The sequence below is a fragment of the Strigops habroptila genome, chromosome 1, assembly GCF_004027225.2.
Source record: "Strigops habroptila isolate Jane chromosome 1, bStrHab1.2.pri, whole genome shotgun sequence".
NCBI lineage: Eukaryota > Metazoa > Chordata > Aves > Psittaciformes > Psittacidae > Strigops > Strigops habroptila.
Genome location: NC_044277.2, coordinates 140,880,651 through 140,902,135, shown reverse-complemented (window position 1 = coordinate 140,902,135; position 21,485 = coordinate 140,880,651). Strand labels below are relative to the sequence as shown.

General features: G+C 40.1%; 1 protein-coding gene across 2 annotated transcripts in view; it reads right to left on the bottom strand.

The window, feature by feature from the left end:
* ANO10 (anoctamin 10) overlaps positions 1-21,485 on the bottom strand; it is a 128,061-nt gene that overhangs the window by 86,741 nt on the left and 19,835 nt on the right. Inside the window, exons 11-12 of one of the 2 annotated variants that reach the window (XR_003991784.1) lie at positions 20,892-21,020; positions 13,234-13,372 (exon numbers count right to left, since the gene is read on the bottom strand). Coding sequence is in view for 1 of the 2 variants with exons in the window: in XM_030489085.1 (XP_030344945.1) it covers positions 20,892-21,020 (129 nt within the window). In the remaining variant the exon portion in view is untranslated. The remainder of the gene's footprint in view (positions 1-13,233; positions 13,373-20,891; positions 21,021-21,485) is intronic. The other variant, XM_030489085.1, reaches the window with a different exon arrangement.

The following is a 21,485-nucleotide window of genomic DNA, read 5'->3' as shown; positions in this document are numbered from 1 at the left end:
AGCTTTAGAAATCTAATATATGCCTTAAAATTATGGCAAATTATTAATTGATATGCAAATATGTTTTAATAATTCCAACCAGAAGGGCTTTAATCTAGTCCTTTCTTTCTTCTATCCTTTGTACAGTTATGCACCTGACGTTCGTTATCTACAAAAAGCTCCCAAGTATTGAAATGACTCATGCACACATTTCATTTTGAACTTCTCTTTTTTAATTCCCTTTTTCTCCAAACAGCTGAGGCTGAGAGTATGACACACTCTGTCTATCTCCAGTTCATGGAAGCAATGAGTATTAACTCAATATACAGTAGTGTCAGGAACAGTTGTGAGAATTAAAACTCCAACTAAACAGATTCTGGATCTTCCTAACCTTGTATTTCTCCAGACTGCAGCTGGTTTGGATTCTTACACATTCCTACAGTTCTACCTTTTCTCCTGCAAGCCAGTACAGCTTTCTGCCCCTTTTCTTCTCTCTGACAAATAGATAAGCTTTCACATGGGCAACTCCTTTCAGGAATCAATTCATATTCATAAACAATGGTGGCCAAACCCGTGGGATGCAAACTGGCAACAAGACAGAAGGATTTGGCATTTTACATCTTTTGGTGGGTGCAACCAATCCCTGACCACCTCAAAATGCTATGAGTCCCTAAAATACTCGACCATACGGAATTTCCTAAATCCAGTTTGCAATCAGTACGCAAACTGTCATTTATATCGATGATCCTTGATATAAGGAATAACTGTTCCTTCCGTTTCCTCCAGCAGGATGGGATATTGGCTCTTCTGAATCTGTTTACTTCACAGCTATTTTGGAATGGTTTGAGAAAGAATGTTTATGTTATAATATACTGTGAGTAGTTTGGGTCAAACCTGGGTTTTTTCCCCCATCATCTTTTATACTGAAATGCTCAGAAACAGTTTACATTCCTTTACTCACTATTTGTAACTGTCTCTTCTGCTCCAAAATACAACCACAGGCATTGTGATAAACATACTGAGAGGTTATCTAGTTACAGCAGCTTTTCTTAAACCCCTGCACATCCTCTGCCAGTGTGCAACCATGTAATCCTAAAAGGGCTGGGTTTGGTCCTGCTTTGTAGTTTTGTTGAAGACATGGATAGTGCTTCACCTCTAACATCATTAGTCATTAGTTTCTATTTCCACACTCTAAGTCAGACTTTAATGATACTCCATTTCAAAAGACAGTTTCGTTGAGCATTAAAGCTTCACTTTTTGCTAAGATAAATGAAAGAAGACACAGTAATTGTTTCCTTTTCATAAATTCCAGTTGTCTATAACAAGGTTTAGACCCACCACCCAGCCGTAGACCCTGTATTTACATGTTTACTTCTCCCCTTCTCTCTAATAAGTCTACTGAACTTTCAGACCAGACTCTCTTTATGTATGGCTACTGATATTAAATGCATGAATAGGTAACACACATTCAATACATGCTGGTCTTCAAATTATAAACACCTCCTTTTTGAGCCATTTTAACCATGTCTCAGACATACTTGTTCTTTACAAAGTTACTGAAATATTTCACACAATGAAAGTACTGTCATTCTTTTTATCCACAAAACTAGTGCCAAACAAAAACGTCAGGGATGGAGGATTACTGTTCTTTGTGCCACGTATTTATATTCAGACTAGTTTTACCTCCAAGTAAAGTAGAACCAAACAGTTTCTGCTAATAGTAGGAAAATTTTAAAAATTCAGTATTTGTAATCACAGCAATTTGAGAATTTTAAGAATTCTCACTCTCAGAATATATTAAAAACAGATGGATAATTCTCACTGATCTAAGTCTAAGAGAAGTGGCATTGCCAACGAGAAAGCAGAATCTGAACAAGCTAGCTTTGCATCAGTCAGCTCCAGAGATGATTCCGCAGCTGCCACAGCAACAAGCAGAGGAGCCAGCCAAGAGACCAGAAAAGAAGCTGAAGAAGAGGCCAAGGCTTGGGAGCCAGAACTTGGCATCCGGGTCTTACAGCTGTCAGGGACACTCATGAGAGAAGTCACTGTTGTCTACAGATTTTGAAACAGTTGGGAAACAGGAAGAGGAGTAAAATAAAAATCAAACCCAAATCTTTATCTACAACTATGAAGGGCCATGTTAGTGCAGAAAGGCGATACATGCCACTATTTGCTTCGTCACAGCACTGCAATACCAAGTCACTACCCCCAACAAGGAAACTATTATCTGCACTGAAATACTGTTTTGTAGTGGTGTCAAACTTCCAAAGAGATAGTTTCTTTCAGAAAAGAAGGATCAGTGAACAAGACAGAAATAAAAACTAGACAACTACTTTTTTGTGTGTGTTTCAAAATACAAAACTTGCTTTAAATTTTTTTTTTCTTAAAGGGGATATTCTGTCAAACTTTCCCTTAAACTCCCCATTGTGTCAACACTGCCAGCACCAACAAAAACTCTAACTATAATCTATAGTATAACTAAACTATAGTCAATAGCTTTGTTGCCAAGTTGTATGAACTTTTTATTAAAAAAGCAAAACAACTTATCTAGAGATTGCTGAGAAAATATGAAGCTGCACTGTCTATATTAGGGATTACATACTTTCTAATGACAGACATAACTCAGAATGACAACTGCACATTTTAAGACTCATTGAATAGAATTTGCAGGATCTCTAAACAAAAGAACAGAATCAAATCAACAACTCTAGTTTTGTAAAAATTAGTTTTAAGTGCATATGCATGCAAAACCCCAAAGCTAGTAGCAGCTTTCAGGAAAGCTGTCTCCACAGATTCTGTGCTGACAAGCCAAGCAACTGCCAAACAATGTTTCAAAACAAAAGAGAGGCTCTTGGTAAGTGCCAAAAGAGATGTTATAGTCTGCCATTACAACTCAGGCTTTATGAACAGGAAAGAGAGGATACTTGTACTGGGATTCTCATTGGCACTGTGTATGAGGCACATTCCGTACTAAGCAGAGTCCCAAGGAAATATCTCGCATGCTAGTGTGGACTGTAAAAATGAATAAATATTCAGCTGTGATGAAAAGCAAAATAAAAGTAGAAACCAAAACAATATAACTGAGGTCAAAAAAATGCATGGCTCTGTCAAAGACATGCTTCAAGCATAGGGCAAACAAACAGCAAAATAAAACTCTCAAAAAGCATAATTTAATGGGATATTTTATTTTCTCCAATCTTTTCTTACCCCTAATCAGCCTCTATATCTAGCTGTAAATTCAGATGCAATCTCTAATTTTATTTTCTGTGTTTAGAAGAACTACCTAGTTTGTATTATTCTTAACTTTGTAGTCTGATACCCATCTCCTTAATGTCACACTTCCATATGTGGAGTTTTTCCTCTGGTTTTTTTGGACCATATGAAGCATCAGAAAGCTGTCTCAAGGCAACCTTCTCAAGCACACTTCTCACTGCTATACAAATAAGCCCTCTAGTGGTAAAATAACCGTGATACCTATCATACGCAGAGTTTCTATGCACTTCCTCTCCAGGATAAAAGTTTTACTCTCATAATATCTCCTAACCAAAGTTGAGACACTAATAGCCTATCTACATCCTCTTTTGCAAGCTAGTCATTGAAGATGACAAGCTTACTTTATCTTAAGCATGAGTGCGTAGCTTGGTCATTAAATCCAGGGATAAAGCCATAATAATCAACAAAGAACAGAACTGTCAATAAATGTACAAAACTAATTTAGCTTGTCATAGAATTCCCCACATTTTACGAATTTTTCTGTATACTAATACACAAACTCCACCACCCACTTAGCGCTTAATGAAACTCTTTGATTACCAGAATCCTAAGTGAATGCTTGTTCTTTCCAATCAAGCTACTCTACTTCCTTTCCCTTCTTTAAATACATTTATTCACTACTTTTAAACACTAATCAGTGAACAGAACATAGAAACACCCCCAATTCTGACCTATGCTTGTAGACATCATTTGCATTATGGTTGGCAAAATGTTGCCAATGCATCAGATATTTCATCTGTAGCAACTCAGCTTCAAACACTGCCAGACTTAACACTGTCAAATATTCCTCAATATCATGTTACTACCTCTTAATGAAAGACTAGCACGCTGACTAGTTTTTTTAAAAAATAGCTGTATTTTAGACTAGCAAGTGTGGGTAAAAACCTCCCATTCACATACTTGCCCTCTTTCTTTAAACACAGCAATCCAGCATATTGTTTTTATATGAGCAATGGTCCAAAGGGACAATCATTCTCAACTGGTACGTATTTCAGCAGTTCTAATGAAACAGAATTATCTGGTGTTTGGCCAGATCAGAGCTTTCACTGACAGTACCTTGGTGTATCCACAATCTCACATGCTGTTATAACGAAGGAGACTATGCTGGGAGAGGTCATTAATCACGTTCCAGAAACCACTGCTTACCTAAGAACACTTCAGACTTGTTTTGTGCTGAGTAGAGATGAGCATAGAAAACCTTGGCACACCATGAGCTCACAGAAGAGACCCTTATCACTTTGCAGCCTGCCAGGAAGAATTAACAATTAAGACTTCTTTGGAAATGCAAGTGCCAACAAAACTCTATCAACACAAAAAACAATTAACTTTTTGGCCTACATAAACCTTTTGTGTGCAATTTTTGCCTGTTGTGCACGTTTTAACACAGACATGCCCATGCCTTGATATGACACTAATTGGTTATAATTCAGAGAACAGCAGCATAGGATGAATAACACATTTTGTTATCATTTGCTTGATAGCTAGAAACCTATTTCTAAAAATCAGTGTCTATTTTTGAAATTCCTTGCAAAACCATTCAAAAATGAAACCAGAGTGCAGAAATACAATATAACCTCAAATGTGGGTTCAGAAGCCACAATAAAAGTAAATGTAACCACTCTGACAAGATTGATAGTAGTTGTGTCCCTCTCAAAACACTCTAAATCAAATAACTGAATAGGGAAGCACATGACTGAAAAAGAAAAGTCCTCCAAGAGTAATCATTAGCAACTGTCAAGCTGGAAGGACTATTCCATGGGGGCATACAAAGATCTGTGGTGGATCAGACCCTGGTTCAACAGTTTCAATAATGATTTTGGCAACTGAACAGGAAAATCTGCTTAAGAACTTAACATATGATATCAAGCAAGATAAAATCCAAGTGCTCTGAAGAGCAGGATTAGAACTCAGTGATCCTGAAAAACTGGAGCAACAGTCCTAACGAACAAGATGAGATTCAGTGAAAACAAACATCTACACACTGGAAGATGGATAGCACCAATTCAGGGAAGAAAAGTTTCAGTACAAGGGTACTGCAGAGAAGATAAAAAACTTTTTTATGTGATGCTAAAAAGATGTGATGCTAAAAAGAGCATCACATACAACAGAGGATGTACCTGAACTTTTTTCATACTCAGAAGTAGTAAAACTTATGCACTTGGATCTGGTTTCAGGTATCATCATTTTAAAAGTAGAGACAATCCTGGAAAGAACAAAATCAAATATTTTGAAACAACTGACTTGCAAAGATCTGAGTTCATGCAGTTTGGAAAATAGAAGACAGTTACATCATAGCAGTTGGAAAGTCATCTTGAAGGGAACAGTGACCAATTACCTTTCTGTAGCACAAGCAGTAGTCAGGTCAACCTGCACTTTGGAGATTTTGGTTAAAAGCTTTCTAACTACAAGAATAGAAAGTTCACGAATAGGTTACTCTGGAAGGCTGAAAACCTTCATGCCAGGAACTTCACAACTCCTGGGCTTGGTCACAATTATGTGGTTCAGAGCAGCGAGAGAAAAGTCAGACAAGCCAAATAAACATAAAGGCAGGGTCCACAAAACACTTTGAATCTTCATTCCCCAATAAGCCAGACTGGGGGAGCTGTCACACTGTACTGCACCTCCTCCACCTTCAAACAGCCACCCATGTTTTCTCCTGATAAATAGGATAGCAGGAGCAAAGGGAGAACACGCACTTGAGTCCATTCCTGACAAAGTCAAGCTTTGCCTGAGGTAGACACCCAAACACTAGGTAGCCTTCTCAGGCTCTCCACAGTTTTGACACTGATTTTCCAGATGTAGTTCATTGTATTTCTCCTGCTTGCTCCTGCAGTTTCTGTAATTACACAGGAAATAAAGCAGGATCACCAAATGCAACCAGTGTTAGAATAAACTAATACTTCAGTTTTCCCAACACGCTGTTCTTCAAGACACATTAATAATTTATCTGCTACAAATTATTCCTAGCATAGCCATCTTCTTTTTTTTAAATGAAGCCTTTTAGAAGCTAGAACAAGAAACTACTTGAATTCAGTAACTTTATTTGCTAAGCTATAACACTAAGAGTTCAAACATTTCCTTCAATAAACTGTTTATTCCCACTTCACTCAATTTGCAATGGTTATGGACTTCTGAAACAAATACACCAAGATGCAGATCAACTCAAGTATCACAAACTATATATTTCAAATTTAATAAAAGATACTCTTCTATTTGATATTGGCTTACCTGTAATACGTATAACACACACACACACACACACGCTAACACACACTTTTTATCTTACAACAAATCCTCTGACTAAAACTGACCTTGATCAAACATATTATGGTTTATGAATTCTCAGCAGCTTCCAACTGTATTTCTTTTGTATTATTCACTGTAGAGATTTAGCCGATTATAGGCATGCTTAGAAATCTCCCATGACTTCAAAAGGACCGTTCAAGGTATTAGAACAGAAAGCAGCAGCATACCAGGCGGCTTGCACACTGTCACAGTTAATGAAAAATCCCTTTGAAAATTACATTCCACTAATTTCTTCTGACCAGAAGAGTGAAGTTCTGGATTGACACTTCCTTCCAGTATAGGATAGAAATTCAGTGCAGCAAAACCAAAGTAATTAAGCCCCTCTTCTTTTGACATTTACTTTACAGCATGGGTCATGACCAGCTTTAGCCAGTGTTTAATAAAACGTTTTCTCTGAGACTATTAAAAAAAAAGTAACTCTGTACTACAGCCTTTTAGTCAAGTACTGCATTTTCTTGCACAAGTTCCAAAATCAGTTTTCAGTTGTGTGCCAGGTGGTTCTCAGCACTTCAAAAACAAAACAAAACAAGCACACAAAACCCAAAGAGATGTTTTGGATTTTATGCTGCTTTGGAACTTTTTCTAAAATGGATCTGGAGGGGAAAAACTATAGCAACAAATTCAGCTCATTTTTAAGTAAGAGACTGTAGAACTCATACTGCAAGTTTCTAATAAATGACTACTGATTACATTTACAACACTGAGTAGGTGTGTAACAAAGTCAACAACATAAACACGAAAGTCAATCCAGAAGGCTTAACACTCCAAACCAGAGTGTTAGAAGTTACTGCAAAGAAAATTTAATAAAAGTAAATTCTTCTGCAATTTTATAACTGGAAAACATGCACACAACAACATTACATCATTAAGACTCTCTCTGACAAGAGGTGTTTAATCAACAATACAGAGGCTCCAACACCCATATGACATATGACTGGCTTTCTCCTGCTATTTGTAGGGAGTTTTAGTGATCTTTCTCTATCTCTTTTCCAAATGCAGCCGCAAACCCCACATTTTCTTCCTTTGGATTCCCCTACCTGGTCAGAGCCAATCATATTCACTCTCAATCATCTGAGGATACAAATGACAAATTGGATTTATCCTCCAATGCTACACACAGTTTAAAACCCAACCAAACCAACCTTAGACAAAGAAGTTATATAAATCTTTGGAGACAGGAAGAACATTGCAGTCCCTGAGAAGGAAGGCTTCTAGTAAGAACGATACAAAGAAATGCTACTGCAAACTGCATCACAGATATATAGAAACATGGCATCTGAATCCTATAGCTCTACCTATTCTCTAGGAAATTCCATTATTCAGGAATAATATGCTGGCAGTTATGGATATCACATTTGCAGAAAGTTATTTAAATAATTTCACTGAATAAACTAATGTTATTTACAAAAGAAAACAATTCAGTACCATGAAATGCTAAGCCAACCTGGGAATGATTGTGAAGCCAGGAGGCTTTGAATGTTCATACTCTATCTTGTCATTAAACAATTGTTAATTTTAATCAAGTGGAAGGTAAACAATGAATATTAATAGGTGTTAACTTGGCTTTTGTCTGGCTGTTCAATTTCCAACTGCCAGCAAGGAAGCTGTACATCCAGATCAGGCTTGAGCTAGAAATATCATATTTATACATTAAAGAAAACTCCTTCATGAGAAATATTAAGCTAAGTGGGTTTTAAAGAGATCTTAGAGTTTGATTCTTAGAAAGTTCTTTAAAATGTCTTGTAATTTTCTCCAAAGATCTGTTCTCTATTTGTCTTCCCTTTTGAAGTTCTGCCAGTTTGGCAGCCTTGCACAACCCAAGAAGGAAAGGAAGAAATATTATTCTTCAGTCTTCTCCTGCTGTTTTTCCAGGTTGACACTTCTGAAGCACTTATTAGCATAGTTAAGGAATAAGCTCCCTTCCAGAAAGAATTCCTGAGGTATCTGACCCATCCAACCTTCCTACTATATGCATGGTTTAGAATACAGTAGTATCTACTAGATAATGTTAAATTCATGAGGAATGGCACAATCCCAGAAGGCACACCCATTTCTGCTCCTTACTAAAGGGACCCCAACATGAGCTAAAAAGCATTGAGATCTTTCAGCTAACTAGCATCCGATACTTCTGTAGCTCCCTGTTCCCTACCATCACCTGGCTGACAGCAAGAATGGCGTATTCTCTTTTTGCTACCGTGGCTCCTACTAAGACACCTCCCAGGTTTTCCTTGCCAATGAAAGGGCTTCCTGTGACACCAACTTCTTAACTTCCACTACAATGTCCCAGCCACACCAGCAGTATACAATTCAGAATTAAAAGTCCTTCTTACACAGAAAAGACAACTGAAAAAAGAGCAAAGAAAAGCTAGAAAAAAACAGGGTGGAACCAATACACGATGATTACTTATTAAGCTAAGAGGATACTAACATCAGTAGCTTAACTAGCTTTTTACTATAAAATAATTCAAGTTCTTTTGAAAGAGTGGATATACCATTGTATAAAAGCATAGCACATTTCCACATCCAGCTCTGGCCAGCTCAGTTTTCAACAATGAGACAAGTCCTTAAAAAGGACCAGAAATCACCAGATGCTGGCAATTAATTTCGAGGAAACATGACTACGTACTGGCTATACTAATACACTCTTCCCTTGGCCTCTGCTGCAGACAGACCCTTGATCTGACCAAGCCATTCCTTTGCATGTATTCCTAGTTCAATTCGATCAAAAAATCTGTTTCAAAAAAACAACAGTGAAGTAGTATTTCATACACCAAGTCTGACCTTTATGAGCAAGACATGTATTTAAAGATAAAAATCATATTCTGAATTGTGTCACCTTAAAGTAAGGAATGAAAATTACTGTCGAAACACAATGCTCCATTTGGGTAGACACAGTAGTAAAATATATCAACACGTTTCAGTTATCAGGGTTGAAAAACTTCCTGCAATACAGTGGCTTCTTGCTGTCCTACACATATTTAACACATTTCAGTGTCTGTAGATCATTTGAACAGCACAATTCATTCTCCTGTATGATTATGTTTCAGCTTCCCACATAGCAAATTGAGCAGCTGAGAAAGGAAGGGTTTGAGAAAAGAACAGAAAATAAAGAGAAACAAATTAAAGTTGCTCACAAATAGGAAAATGCAGAAATACTGTTTTAAATGCTGAGATTTTCAAAAAGCCATTGGACTATTTAAGACTAGATAGATATTAAAATGCATTTTCATTTCTGTACTAACAGACAGCTACAGAATACAACCAGCAAATACAAACTTGCAATTTTTGAATTTGTTTTCATTCTGACAAGCTTTTGCCATAATCTTTACCATTCAAAGTGACCAAAAATCTACACCAAATCAGAATTACTATAACAAAAGAACCAGTAGACTGCAGTAAAAAGAAATAAACCTAATACGTATTAATGTGCAATCTGCAAAATCGTAATGCTTTTAACCTCATTGATACGGTCCCAGGAGTCTGGTTCAGCGCAAGCATTTATAACATTACATACAGACAAACCCATAAATCCTCCCTCCCATCTGAAAGGTTAAAACGCTCAATGAAGTGAGAAAAAAAACCTGAGAACAATCTGTTCCCCTTCACTCACAAGAATAACTTTGCTAAAATATTTCATAACTTTATATTCAAACTAAACCTACAGTTTCAAGAATCTTTTGCAAAGTGCCATGTGTATAAAATGCACAGAAATTGGAGTTCTTCCTTAAAATGTTGTCAAAAAGTAAACTAAAGAATTGGCAAATTTTGTTAAGTCTTTATACTACAGTAACCTTCAGAAACTTCCACGAAGCGTTATACCAATGCTATCCAGGGTTTCAGCTTGAAATTAAAAAATCAAACTATTTTTATGGCTCACAATTGCAAATCTAAGAATAAACCAAACAGCAGTGGCTTACCTTCCTAGCACAGAATATGAAATCAAAGCACTGTTTTGTACAATATTAAAAATTAAAACATACACATCAGATTTTTAAAGAAGGACTTTCAGATATGATTTCTTATGTATACGTATACACACTACACATATGTTTGCAGCTGAGGTAAAGGTATTCTTGAACAGAAACAACATGTTAATTGAAATCGCCAGTGGCTTGGATTAAGCTTTTCTAACATTCAGAATCTGTAATACTGCAGAATTATTTTATGTATGTATACATCAACGAACCAAATAATTATACAATTTACATAAAGTGCATTTTTCCATTTATCTTTCTGTATTTTTCTGTTTTCATCCCAAGTACGAGTGTAGACAGGTCTTGGCTAGGATATGTTTCCCTAAAATAAAATACCTGATGAGTAAGCTTGCTAATTATTTTCTTAAAAAGGAACTGTAAAGCTGTCAGTAAGGTTTGTACCTCACCATGAAACTATGAAAGATATAAGGGGATAAGCCCACATGAAAAACACTCCTCGTTTCTTTAAAAGTGGCACTGGCAACTTGGAAAACAGACATTGAAAACCTGGAGGGGGCCTCTCGGAAGGCCACCAAGACTACAGGTTGAAGAACCTGACAGAAGAAGAAAGGTTGGAGGAACTGAGGAACTCAGGAGGGTGGGGAGGATCTAATCATGGCCAATGCCTAATGGGTAGTTTTTGAGAAGACAACTTGAAGGTTGCCCTCTTCACAAGGATACACACTGAAAGGACAAGAGGCCATGAGCTACAAGCTGCTTTGGGGAAATCTTCTCTTGCCATAAGAAAAAACACAATTCTTTGCCATGAGAACAATTAAACAATGGAACAGGTTGCCCAGAGAAGTGGACTTTCCCTCACTATAAGTATTCAAGTCTTAATTTAGCTTGACAAGGACATGGACAACCTAATCTAAGGTCCTGTTTTCAGCAGAAGGTTGGACCAAATTATCTCCAGAGGTCTTACTACTCTCTGATTCTGTATGTGAAAATCTGTAGCTATTGCATTTTAAAACAGTACCTGTCAGAAACACAGAAATCATTTAGGGGAAGAAAAAAAATCAATTTATGCACAGCTGATTTGCTTCAACTTTGCACTGTTTTAATGTCAATGGAATTAAATACGTATGTATGCTGATGCAGCTGATTTTTCTGCATTTTTTTCCTACTACGTAAAGTTGGCCAATATGTAAGGGTACTTTGCAAATCTGCTAAAGTTAAGGAAATAAGGGGGAAAAAATACAAGTTTGATGTAACAAGCCATCTAAAATTGTCTTTCCTCAGGAAGTGGATTCAAAAGATCTTAACTGCACTCAGGATGCAATGCTACTAATTTCCAAATTTATCTAGAAAGCAAAGTATGATGATGCCTAGAACCTTCTCATCTACTAAATTCCAAACTGCTTGACTCTGGTAGTGTCTCCCAGTTTCCCTGCCACAGAATTTCAGGAACAACTGCCAAGTTTACTGCTGAGGTGAGTGTCGGGACCCTTACACTAAGAGTGTTCAGCAGAAGCTCAAAGTGCTTCTACTGTACACCAGGAGGCCTTTGATGAAGATATACACTTAATAAAATGGAACTCCAGATACAAGCAGATGTACCAAGCAATTCTCAACTACTTTGATTTTCGATCTGCTAATACTTTTAAACATAACACCACTAACTTTTCAGCTTTATTAACAAGTTACGATTCCTGCTTTCCAGCCTTTGATAAAGGACTGTCAGCTGCCCCTCACCCAGGAAAAACAAAGCTTAAAGAAAGGGTTACTTCCCTTCTTCCACTCCATACCCTTATAGAACTGACTTTCAAATATATATATATTTATGCAGCTCATGAAGATCTGTTTCAAATTCTCATGAAGATTCCACAAAACCAAATCCACACAGCCTGATTGTTTAATAAGCCATGTTTACTACAAATATACTAATCTTGTCCTTATGCTAAGGTCCTCATTTTTCATCTATACCAGAGCTGATTACATTCTTCCCAAAATCGTATTTGTAGGCTGTAAGGTTAGTTTTTATACTAGTTATCATGAGGGCCCTCCATTATTACTTAGTATTTCCAAGCTAATCCCCAAATGCCTCAATGTGACGTAAAACATCCAGGCTAAGTGTAGCTCTGTATAAAATCTATTAGTTTACTACATTTGAATGCTGGCTATACAGGCTACTTTTGGAGATTAGGATACATTCCCGTTAGCCTGTAATTTACAACTATTGCTTCAAAATACCCCTACCAATGTGCTGTTAAACTTCAATGTTTCTGAAAAGAAAAGAATCACTACTAAGAGTTGCACATACAACTGATTTCTTGGACTCCATTTTCAGAGTAGTCCTGAAACAGATTTAATCTGCATTTTTTGAATTTATGAGAGTCTACATTAAGAAGAAATAGTCATGAGGAACAAAACCCTCTGTTAATCATTTTCAAGAAAATAAAAATGCACTGCAGAATTAAGGTTACACCTTGTTTTAACCCACTCCCCAGCTATTCACCAAATTTCTTCAGAGTAATTCCCTCTTTTTATTCAAATCAGTGGAAGAAGTCAGAGGTGATTTGGAACAGTTTCACATGAGTACAGACACTTGCTTGGAATATCCTACTTTGAAACTGTGGTTCATACCACAAGTATGTGTCTATGGTAAAGCCTGAAGTACTAAGCACACTATGGGATACAACTGTTTTAAAATTATGTTATTAAGGACTTATTGTTTCCTGCTTTAAGGACATTCACCTACTTCTTTTTGTTTGAAAACCGAACTTGCTGCACTCAGTCAGCATCCATCCGTAAGTAAAAAAGGGGAGTTTCATGATTCTGCTCCTGGTTCAAATCATGTTGCCATGGAAGCAGATGTTGGGTTGATGAAAATAGGTCAACTGTTCAAAACAAAAAAATCACTGGTTTAATACTTTAAAATTATTGTTAAATGTTATTATTTTGATGCTTACCATTATTTACTGTGAAATACTTAATATATTATTCTATTTAATTAGCATTTACTTTGCTCATACAATAGGCATTCCCGTCACAAGTGTGGACAGCAGTAGAGTTACTAGGAGCAGGGTACAGAAAGCTTACAAGAATATCACAAACAGTTCTTCATTATGTCTGCACTGATTCATGTAAAATGTCATATAAACATGTTTCCATTTGAACAGCATCAGTATTATTATTAAAAAGCGCTATTTTTTTTTGTTGAAAACTAAAAAACCATCAGGATATTGCCAATACCCACGCTTGGCTTTGGTAAGAACGGTGCTTTTCTGTTTAGCTTTCCATCAAATAGGTATACAAATATCCAACTGGAGTCTCAATTACTTAAACCTGATAAAATAATCTAATGGCAGCTAAGATTTAAGTCGGTTACACCAACAACTGAACATGTGAAAGCATACGTAGCCTCCTAAAAGAAATTTCTTGTGTTCCTTAACATTTTCACACTGCCTGCCAAACTGCTGCCAAAATAGCATGAACACACCATAATATTCTCGTCTTCACCTGCAGTAAACATCAGAAAGTAAAAACCTCACCTATACCATGTGTTTCTGAATCTCTACTAAGTGATCTAAAATGCTTTTCTATCAACACCCTGACACATCCAACAGAACTTTTTCCTACCTTGACACTAATGTACTTTAGACACACCAGGTTTGTCCTAGAGGTTTAAAGTGATATATTCTGCTCCTGAATTTTTCTTTACAACTGAAATGCACAGTTTAATCATCAACAAATATAGTAGAGGTGCATGGGAATACTGCCAATATGTGAGATTTGTGGTCCTCTTGTAGTTTAGGGATCTTCCTGAAGATGAATACTTACAGTAGAAAGACTCAGCGGTGCAGAAGTCCCACAAATTTAATCCAGCACAAACCTACAGCACTACTGTGTGTCTTCTACACACAATTGCTTCTGCCCTGCTCCCTTTCAGTAGAGAGCTGGGTCAGACAGCTTCTCCCACATCAATTCCCTAATCTGATTCATCATGCACCAGATAAAAGAAAGTGTCAGTGTAACAGATAAGATGGGAATAAATGCCAAGGAAGTAAAGGCAAAAATAGCCCCATCTCTTTAAGCTGCCATAAATCCATGCTTCTGCTGTTCATAGCCCCACAGCATCTAGTAATTCTCCCTTCTTTCCACCTTTTTAAATCAATGTTTTAACCTGAAATATGTACAATATAACTACTGTTAAAAAAATAATTTCTGTAACTGAGAACGTTTAACTGTCAACACACAGAAACTGCCTTCAACAGGAATGAAATCATGTTTGTTGTGTTCATCTTCATATATTTTTTTAAATAAAATTTCTATGTAAAATGTGTTTCACTCTGGAGAATTCTTCAGTACTCCAGAAACTTCGTAACTTGTGTTTCAAAACTTCCTGCGAGATTGTACAACCTGAGCTATTCTCTGACACTTTAAAGAAAAGAAGCTAACTAAACCCACACCCATGAACTTGTTACATATCGTTTAAAATGTACTGACAAACTGTCCTTTGTGAGACTGCAGAAGTTTTAAACTTGACATTGAGCAGTTTTGGAATTGTTTATAACCAACAACATTCCACAAATCACATGGCTTGTTATGCTGCAGAAAAGTACTATGTGACTCATATGCTGGGTTTGTGTCTTCGCTTTTTCTCAGACAATAAACAGTTTGCAGTAACACAAAACAAACAAACAAATAAAAATCAGAGCAGCATACTTAAAAGTATCACACATACTGGATATTTGTGATTGAAACTGGTTTTTAAATATTCCTTTTCTGACCAGTGCATTATGGGTTGTTTAGGTGGTTGTTTTTACTAAGAAGAGCAGTAAGAGAAAGCTTGACTTTTCTATACATTAAATGGTTGCCTTTCCTCTCTTCTGGCTCACCTGGCATTAGCCTCCACCACTCCCTTCACACAATGTTAATTACAGATAAGTGGTCATCACCGAATTGCTTCTCTGCACAAAACGAAACAGCCCCATCTCTTTAAGCTGCCGTAAATCACACCGCTTACATTTAGTGATACAGTTTTCATAATATAATCTCTCTGAATACGTTGTCCAGTAATGAACTACAGCATTATGTTTAAACTGCCAAATTAGTTTTATATTAAAATATATCACTAGGGTTAATGCAAATGTTCACACATGCATAACAGACAAACATGTCTGCAGACATCAGGCTGTCTGCAGACTCAAACTTCACTAAACCAGTTGACATTATTCATATTTAGAGTTAACTCTGCAAACATTAAGATATGGTAAAAAACCCTTAAAGCAAGCTCATAATCCATTGCATAATTGCCGAGGTATCTCCAGAGAGGACGCCTTTAACACCGGAGCGGGGGGAAGCACAGCGTCCAGGAGCCTCAGTTCGGAGCGGCAAGAGCCACCGAGGGAGCCTCAAGTCCTCGACAGGACTTGCCCAGGAGCCGGCAGCTCAGCTCACGCGAGCAGCTGACTCACAGGGGGCGGCGCCAGGAGTGACGGCACCAGCCCTCAGTGGGTAAAAACCCACCCCAGGGAGCGCGAGCGACCAGGGCGTGGCAGTTTGCGCGGCAGTTGGCGCAGGCAGGGCGAGCAGGATGGTGAGTACTCGCCTCAGGACCAGGGCCCGCTCTGGGAGCTCTGCCCCGGCGGCGGCCAGCATAGGCACCCAGACAGAGCCGATGAGAGGGGAGGCTGCGGCGCAGACCTCGGAGTGTAGAGAGTGCCTCGACTGGTCTCTTGAGGCGAGGGTGCACAATGGAAAGGGCTGCACTCGGTGCGCCCTGGTGGAGGTTCTCCTGCAGCAGGTGGCTGAGCTGCGGGAGGCTGTTGGAGAGCTAAAAGATGCCGGGGAAGCTGAGAGGAAGCTGGGCTGCTTGCTCCAGGCCCAAACTGTGCAGGGGCCGCAAACGTCCAGCACTGCTCACATAGGAAAGAAAGAGGGCAGCAACCCAGGAAGCTGGGAATTAGTCACGAGAAAAACTAACAAAAAAAGGAGGAAGAGGACAATTAACAACAAGGGACTTCCTCCTAAATCTGATGTCCCCACCCAGAACCACTTTGCAGTTCTGCAGGGGGCTAACGAGAAAGCACCCACCACACCTAATGAGCATCCCGCTGATGCACCAGTAAAGAGGATCACTACTGGTGCCTCCAGGAAAAAGCGGAGGGTCATAGTAGTAGGGGACTCCACTTTGAAAGGCACAGAGGCACCCATCTGCCGGCCTGATCCAGTCTCGAGGGAGGTGTGTTGCCTGCCAGGGGCTCGGATCAGGGATGTTGCTGAGAGGCTGCCTGCTCTAGTAAGTCCTGCTGACTATTACCCCCTTCTAGTGGTCCATGTGGGTGCTAGAGATATAGATAGCAGTAGCCTGGAGAACATTAAGAAGGACTACAGAGCCTTGGGAGAGGTGGTTAGGGGCTCTGGAGCTCAGATAGTTTTTTCATCGATTCTCCAGGACAAAGGGGAGCACCTTAAAAAAGCGAGGCGCGTTTGGCAGGTTAATAAATGGTTAGAATGGTGGTGCCATAGTCAGGGGTTTGGCTATTTAGAACATGGGGCTCCATTTGGGAGGCCAGGTCTACTGGAGGCTGGTGGAGCTGGTCTGACAAAGAAGGGGAAGAGCTGTTTTGGTAGGAGGCTTGCCAGGCTGGTCAAGAAAGCTTTAAACTAGATGTGTTGGGGGAGGGGAGCATTGATCCATCCCAACACTCCTGGTCAGTTGCCAGCACCTGTAGTAAGTGCTTGGAGCGATGTAGAGATGTTCCAGCTGCCCCAGCCATTGAGTCGGCTGCATTTGGAGCTCGGCTAAGGTGCCTCTATACAAACACCCGTAGTATGGGGAACAAGCAAGAGGAATTAGAGATGTGTGCAAGGCTACGGGAATATGATGTCATTGGTAGCACAGAAACATGGTGGGATGGCTCCTATGACTGGAGTGTTGGAATGGAAGGTTACAGGCTGTTTAGAAAAGACAGGCCAGGCAGACGGGGAGGGGGCGTTGCTATCTATGTCAGTGATAGGCTAGAGAGTATGCAACTCTGTCTGGGGACGGGTGATGAGGTAACAGAGTGTTTGTGGGTCAGGATCAAAGGGAAAACAGCAATGGGGGACATTACGGTGGGGATCTGTTACAGGCCGCCTGATCAAGAGGACTCTGTGGATGAAGCGCTCTACAGACAGATAGGAGCAGCCTCACGCTCGCAGGCCCTTGTCCTCATGGGGGACTTCAACCATCCTGACATCTGTTGGAGGGACGGTACGGCCCGGCACAAGCAATCCAGGAGGTTCCTCGATTGCGTGGAAGACAACTTCCTCTTTCAAGCAATAGAGGAGCCAACGAGGAGAGGTGCCATGCTTGACCTCGTGCTCACCAACAGGGAGGGACTGGTTGGAAATGTGACGCTCCAGGGCAGCCTTGGCTCTAGTGATCACGAGATGGTTGAGTTTGAGATCCTCAGGACAGTGAGAAGAGCATGCAGCAAGCTCACTGCCCTGGACTTCAAGAAAGCAGACTTCGGCCTCTTCAGGAACCTCCTTAGTAAGGTTTCATGGGATACAGTCCTAGAGGGCAGGGGGGCCCAAGACTGCTGGTCGGTATTCAAGGATCACCTGCTACGTGCTCAAGAGTGTTGCATCCCGACTAGAAGAAAGTGCAGCAGGAGGGCGAGGAGACCTCCATGGATGGACAAGGAGCTGCTGAGGAAACTTAGAGGGAAAAAAGAAGCTTATAGAAGGTGGAAGCAAGGACAGGCGGCCTGGGAAGAATACAGGAGCATTGCCCGAGAAGCTAGGGACCAGGTTAGGAAAGCTAAGGCCCAGCTAGAATTAAGTTTGGCAAGGGACGTAAAAGATAACAGGAAAGGATTCTATAGATATATAGCAAATAAAAGACAGACTAGGGACAATGTGGGCCCTCTCCGGAAGCTATCAGGAGAACTGGCTACCATGGATTTGGAGAAGGCTGAGGTTCTTAATGACTTCTTTGCCTCCATCTTCACCAGCAAATGCTCTGACCACACCACAAAAGTCTTGGAAAGCAAATGCAGGAACTGTGAAAATGAAGACTTTAGGCCCACTGTAGGAGAGGATCAGGTTCGAGACCATCTTAAGAACCTGAACGTGCACAAGTCCATGGGACCTGATGAAATCCATCCACGGGTCCTGAAGGAGCTGGCGAATGAAGTTGCTAAACCACTGTCCATCATATTCGAAAAATCCTGGCAGTCAGGTGAAGTTCCCGATGACTGGAAGAAGGGTAATATAACCCCCATTTTCAAGAAGGGGAAGATGGAAGACCCAGGGAACTACAGACCAGTCAGTCTCACCTCTCTGCCTGGCAAAATCTTGGAACAGTTTCTCCTGGAAAACATGCTAAGGCACATGAAAAACAACGAGGTGGTTGGTGACAGCCAACATGGCTTCACTAAGGGGAAATCCTGCCTGACCAATTTGGTGGCCTTCTATGATGGAGCCACAGAACGGATGGACAGGGGCAGAGCAGTTGACGTCATCTACCTGGACTTGTGCAAAGCGTTCGACACTGTCCCGCATGACATCCTTGTCTCTAAATTGGAGAGACATCAATTTGATAGATGGACCACTCGGTGGATAAAGAACTGGCTCGATGGCCGCACGCAAAAAGTTGTGGTAAATGGCTCGATGTCCAGTTGGAAAACTGTAACGAGTGGCGTCCCTCAGGGATCGGTGTTGGGACCGGTCCTGTTCAACATCTTTGTCGGTGACGTGGACAGTGGCATTGAGTGCGCCCTCAGCAAGTTTGCCGACGACACCAAGCTGTGTGGTTCGGTTGATACGCTGGAGGGAAGGGATGCCATCCAGAGGGACCTTGACACACTTGTGAGGTGGGCCGATGCCAACCTTATGAAGTTTAACCAAGCCAAGTGTAAGGTCCTACACCTGGGTCGGGGCAATCCCAGGCACTGCTACAGGTTGGGTGGAGAAGAGAGTCAGAGCAGCCCTGCAGAAAAGGACTTGGGGGTGTTGGTTGACAAGAAGCTTAACATGAGCCGGCAGTGTGCGCTTGCAGCCCAGAAAGCCAACCGTATCCTGGGCTGCATCAAAAGAAGCATGACCAGCAGGTCAAAGGAGGTGATCCTGCCCCCCTACTCTGCTCTTGTGAGACCTCACTTGGAGTACTGCGTACAGTTCTGGTGTCCTCAACATAAAAAGGACATGGAGCTGTTGGAGCAAGTCCAGAGGAGGGCCATGAGGATGATAAGAGGGCTGGAGCACCTCCCGTATGAAGGCAGGCTGAGAGAGTTGGGGCTGTTCAGCCTGGAGAAGAGAAGGCTGGTGGAGACCTCATAGCAGCCTTCCAGTATCTGAAGGGGGTCTACAAGGATGCTGGGGAGGGACTCTTCCTTAGGGACTGTGGTGGTAGGACAAGGGGTAATGGGTTCAAACTTAAACAGGGGAAGTTTAGATTAGATATAAGGAAGAAGTTCTTTACAGTGAGGGTGGTGAAGCACTGGAATGGCTTGCCCAGGGAGGTTGTGGATGCTCCATCCCTGGCGGTGTTCAAGGCCAGGTTGGACAGAGCCTTGGACCATGTGGTTTAGGGCAAGGTGTCCCTGCCCATGGCAGAGGGGTTGGAACTAGATGATCTTAAGGTCCTTTCCACCTTTACGATTCTATGATTCTATGATTATGCTTAACACCTGTAAAAACAACACAGTATGTGCACCTGCTGCTCCTTTGTAAGGTGATGCACTTTAACAACTACACATAGGCAAACCAGACGTTTTGCCGCAGTAAAAGTAATCCAGTTCCTAAAAGCTAAAATAGCGCAACGATGAAAGTTAAGGCAATGAAATACAAGAAAGCTCTGAAAGAAAGCTACCTAAGGGCAAAGTCCTACAATCTCAGTTATTATACAAAATGACCAGAGTCATCCCCCCCCTCCTTGTCTGAAAATGAATGACACTCACGTGCTTACTACACAGAATTATTAAAAGATGAAACCCAAATGCTGTTACAACCACTAGTATTTATAGTCATCATACATACTTGTTTCAGACAAGCCTTACAGGAAACATCCATAAAGATTATGTAGGAGGTCTTTATAGAATACGCTGGGGTCATAAACCAGAGAAATAACCAGTTCACAAAAATGTGGTTATTTTCCTTCTTGAAATAGCACTGTTAAATTCTTGAAATACATGAAGCAAGAAATACAGGTTATCTTCAGAATGCACGGATAAGTATGGCAACAACATTCACAGCATACAAAAACATAGAAAGGAATCAAAAAGCAAGATTTTTTAACACTTCTTTGATAGGGAAATCTTAATTTCCTTTTAATGTAAGGTTGGGAGAAGTCTACTTCCGGGTATAATTTCCACAGTTTATGTTAAATGTTACTAAAGCACGTGCAGCGTTTGAAGGCAGACTTACCTCTACCAATGCCACAGTCAGGATATGTTCCATTTTTGAGTCTGGGAAAAGGGCATTCACTTGTGGAGACATTCCAATCAGTACGCAATTAGTAACAACGGATATTACACTCATAGTTTCAAAAGCCAACTGAAATATAACACAAAGGTTTATAGTTATGACCATTATCTCTAATTTACCAGTCCTCAAATTGCTCTGGACAACACCTCTCTCTTTGTTAAATTTTCAGAAGTTCCATTATTTGAACTTTTTATTTTCCTTTATCTTTTGAATTCTACAACGTAAGACTTGCTTGGCAAGCAGTCCAGACTTCATCAGCTTTAAGAACAGGCAAAGACAAGACCACAATAAGGTTTGCAATACCACAAAGATCATCTAGCAACCTTGAATTTCTCTCTAGTCTGATTTCTCTCTGTGCATATGTGTTTGCTGTGAAGAAGTTAAACCATATTCTTCCACAATTCCCTAGTACTGTGAAGACCTTGAGAAGTTACTTAGAGATCACTAACACTTTAGTAGTCGGAAATGCCAGATCAGCACCTGAATAATTTGGAATAATCTTAAAGGAAAAAAGAGGACAGGAAAGCAGCTTTA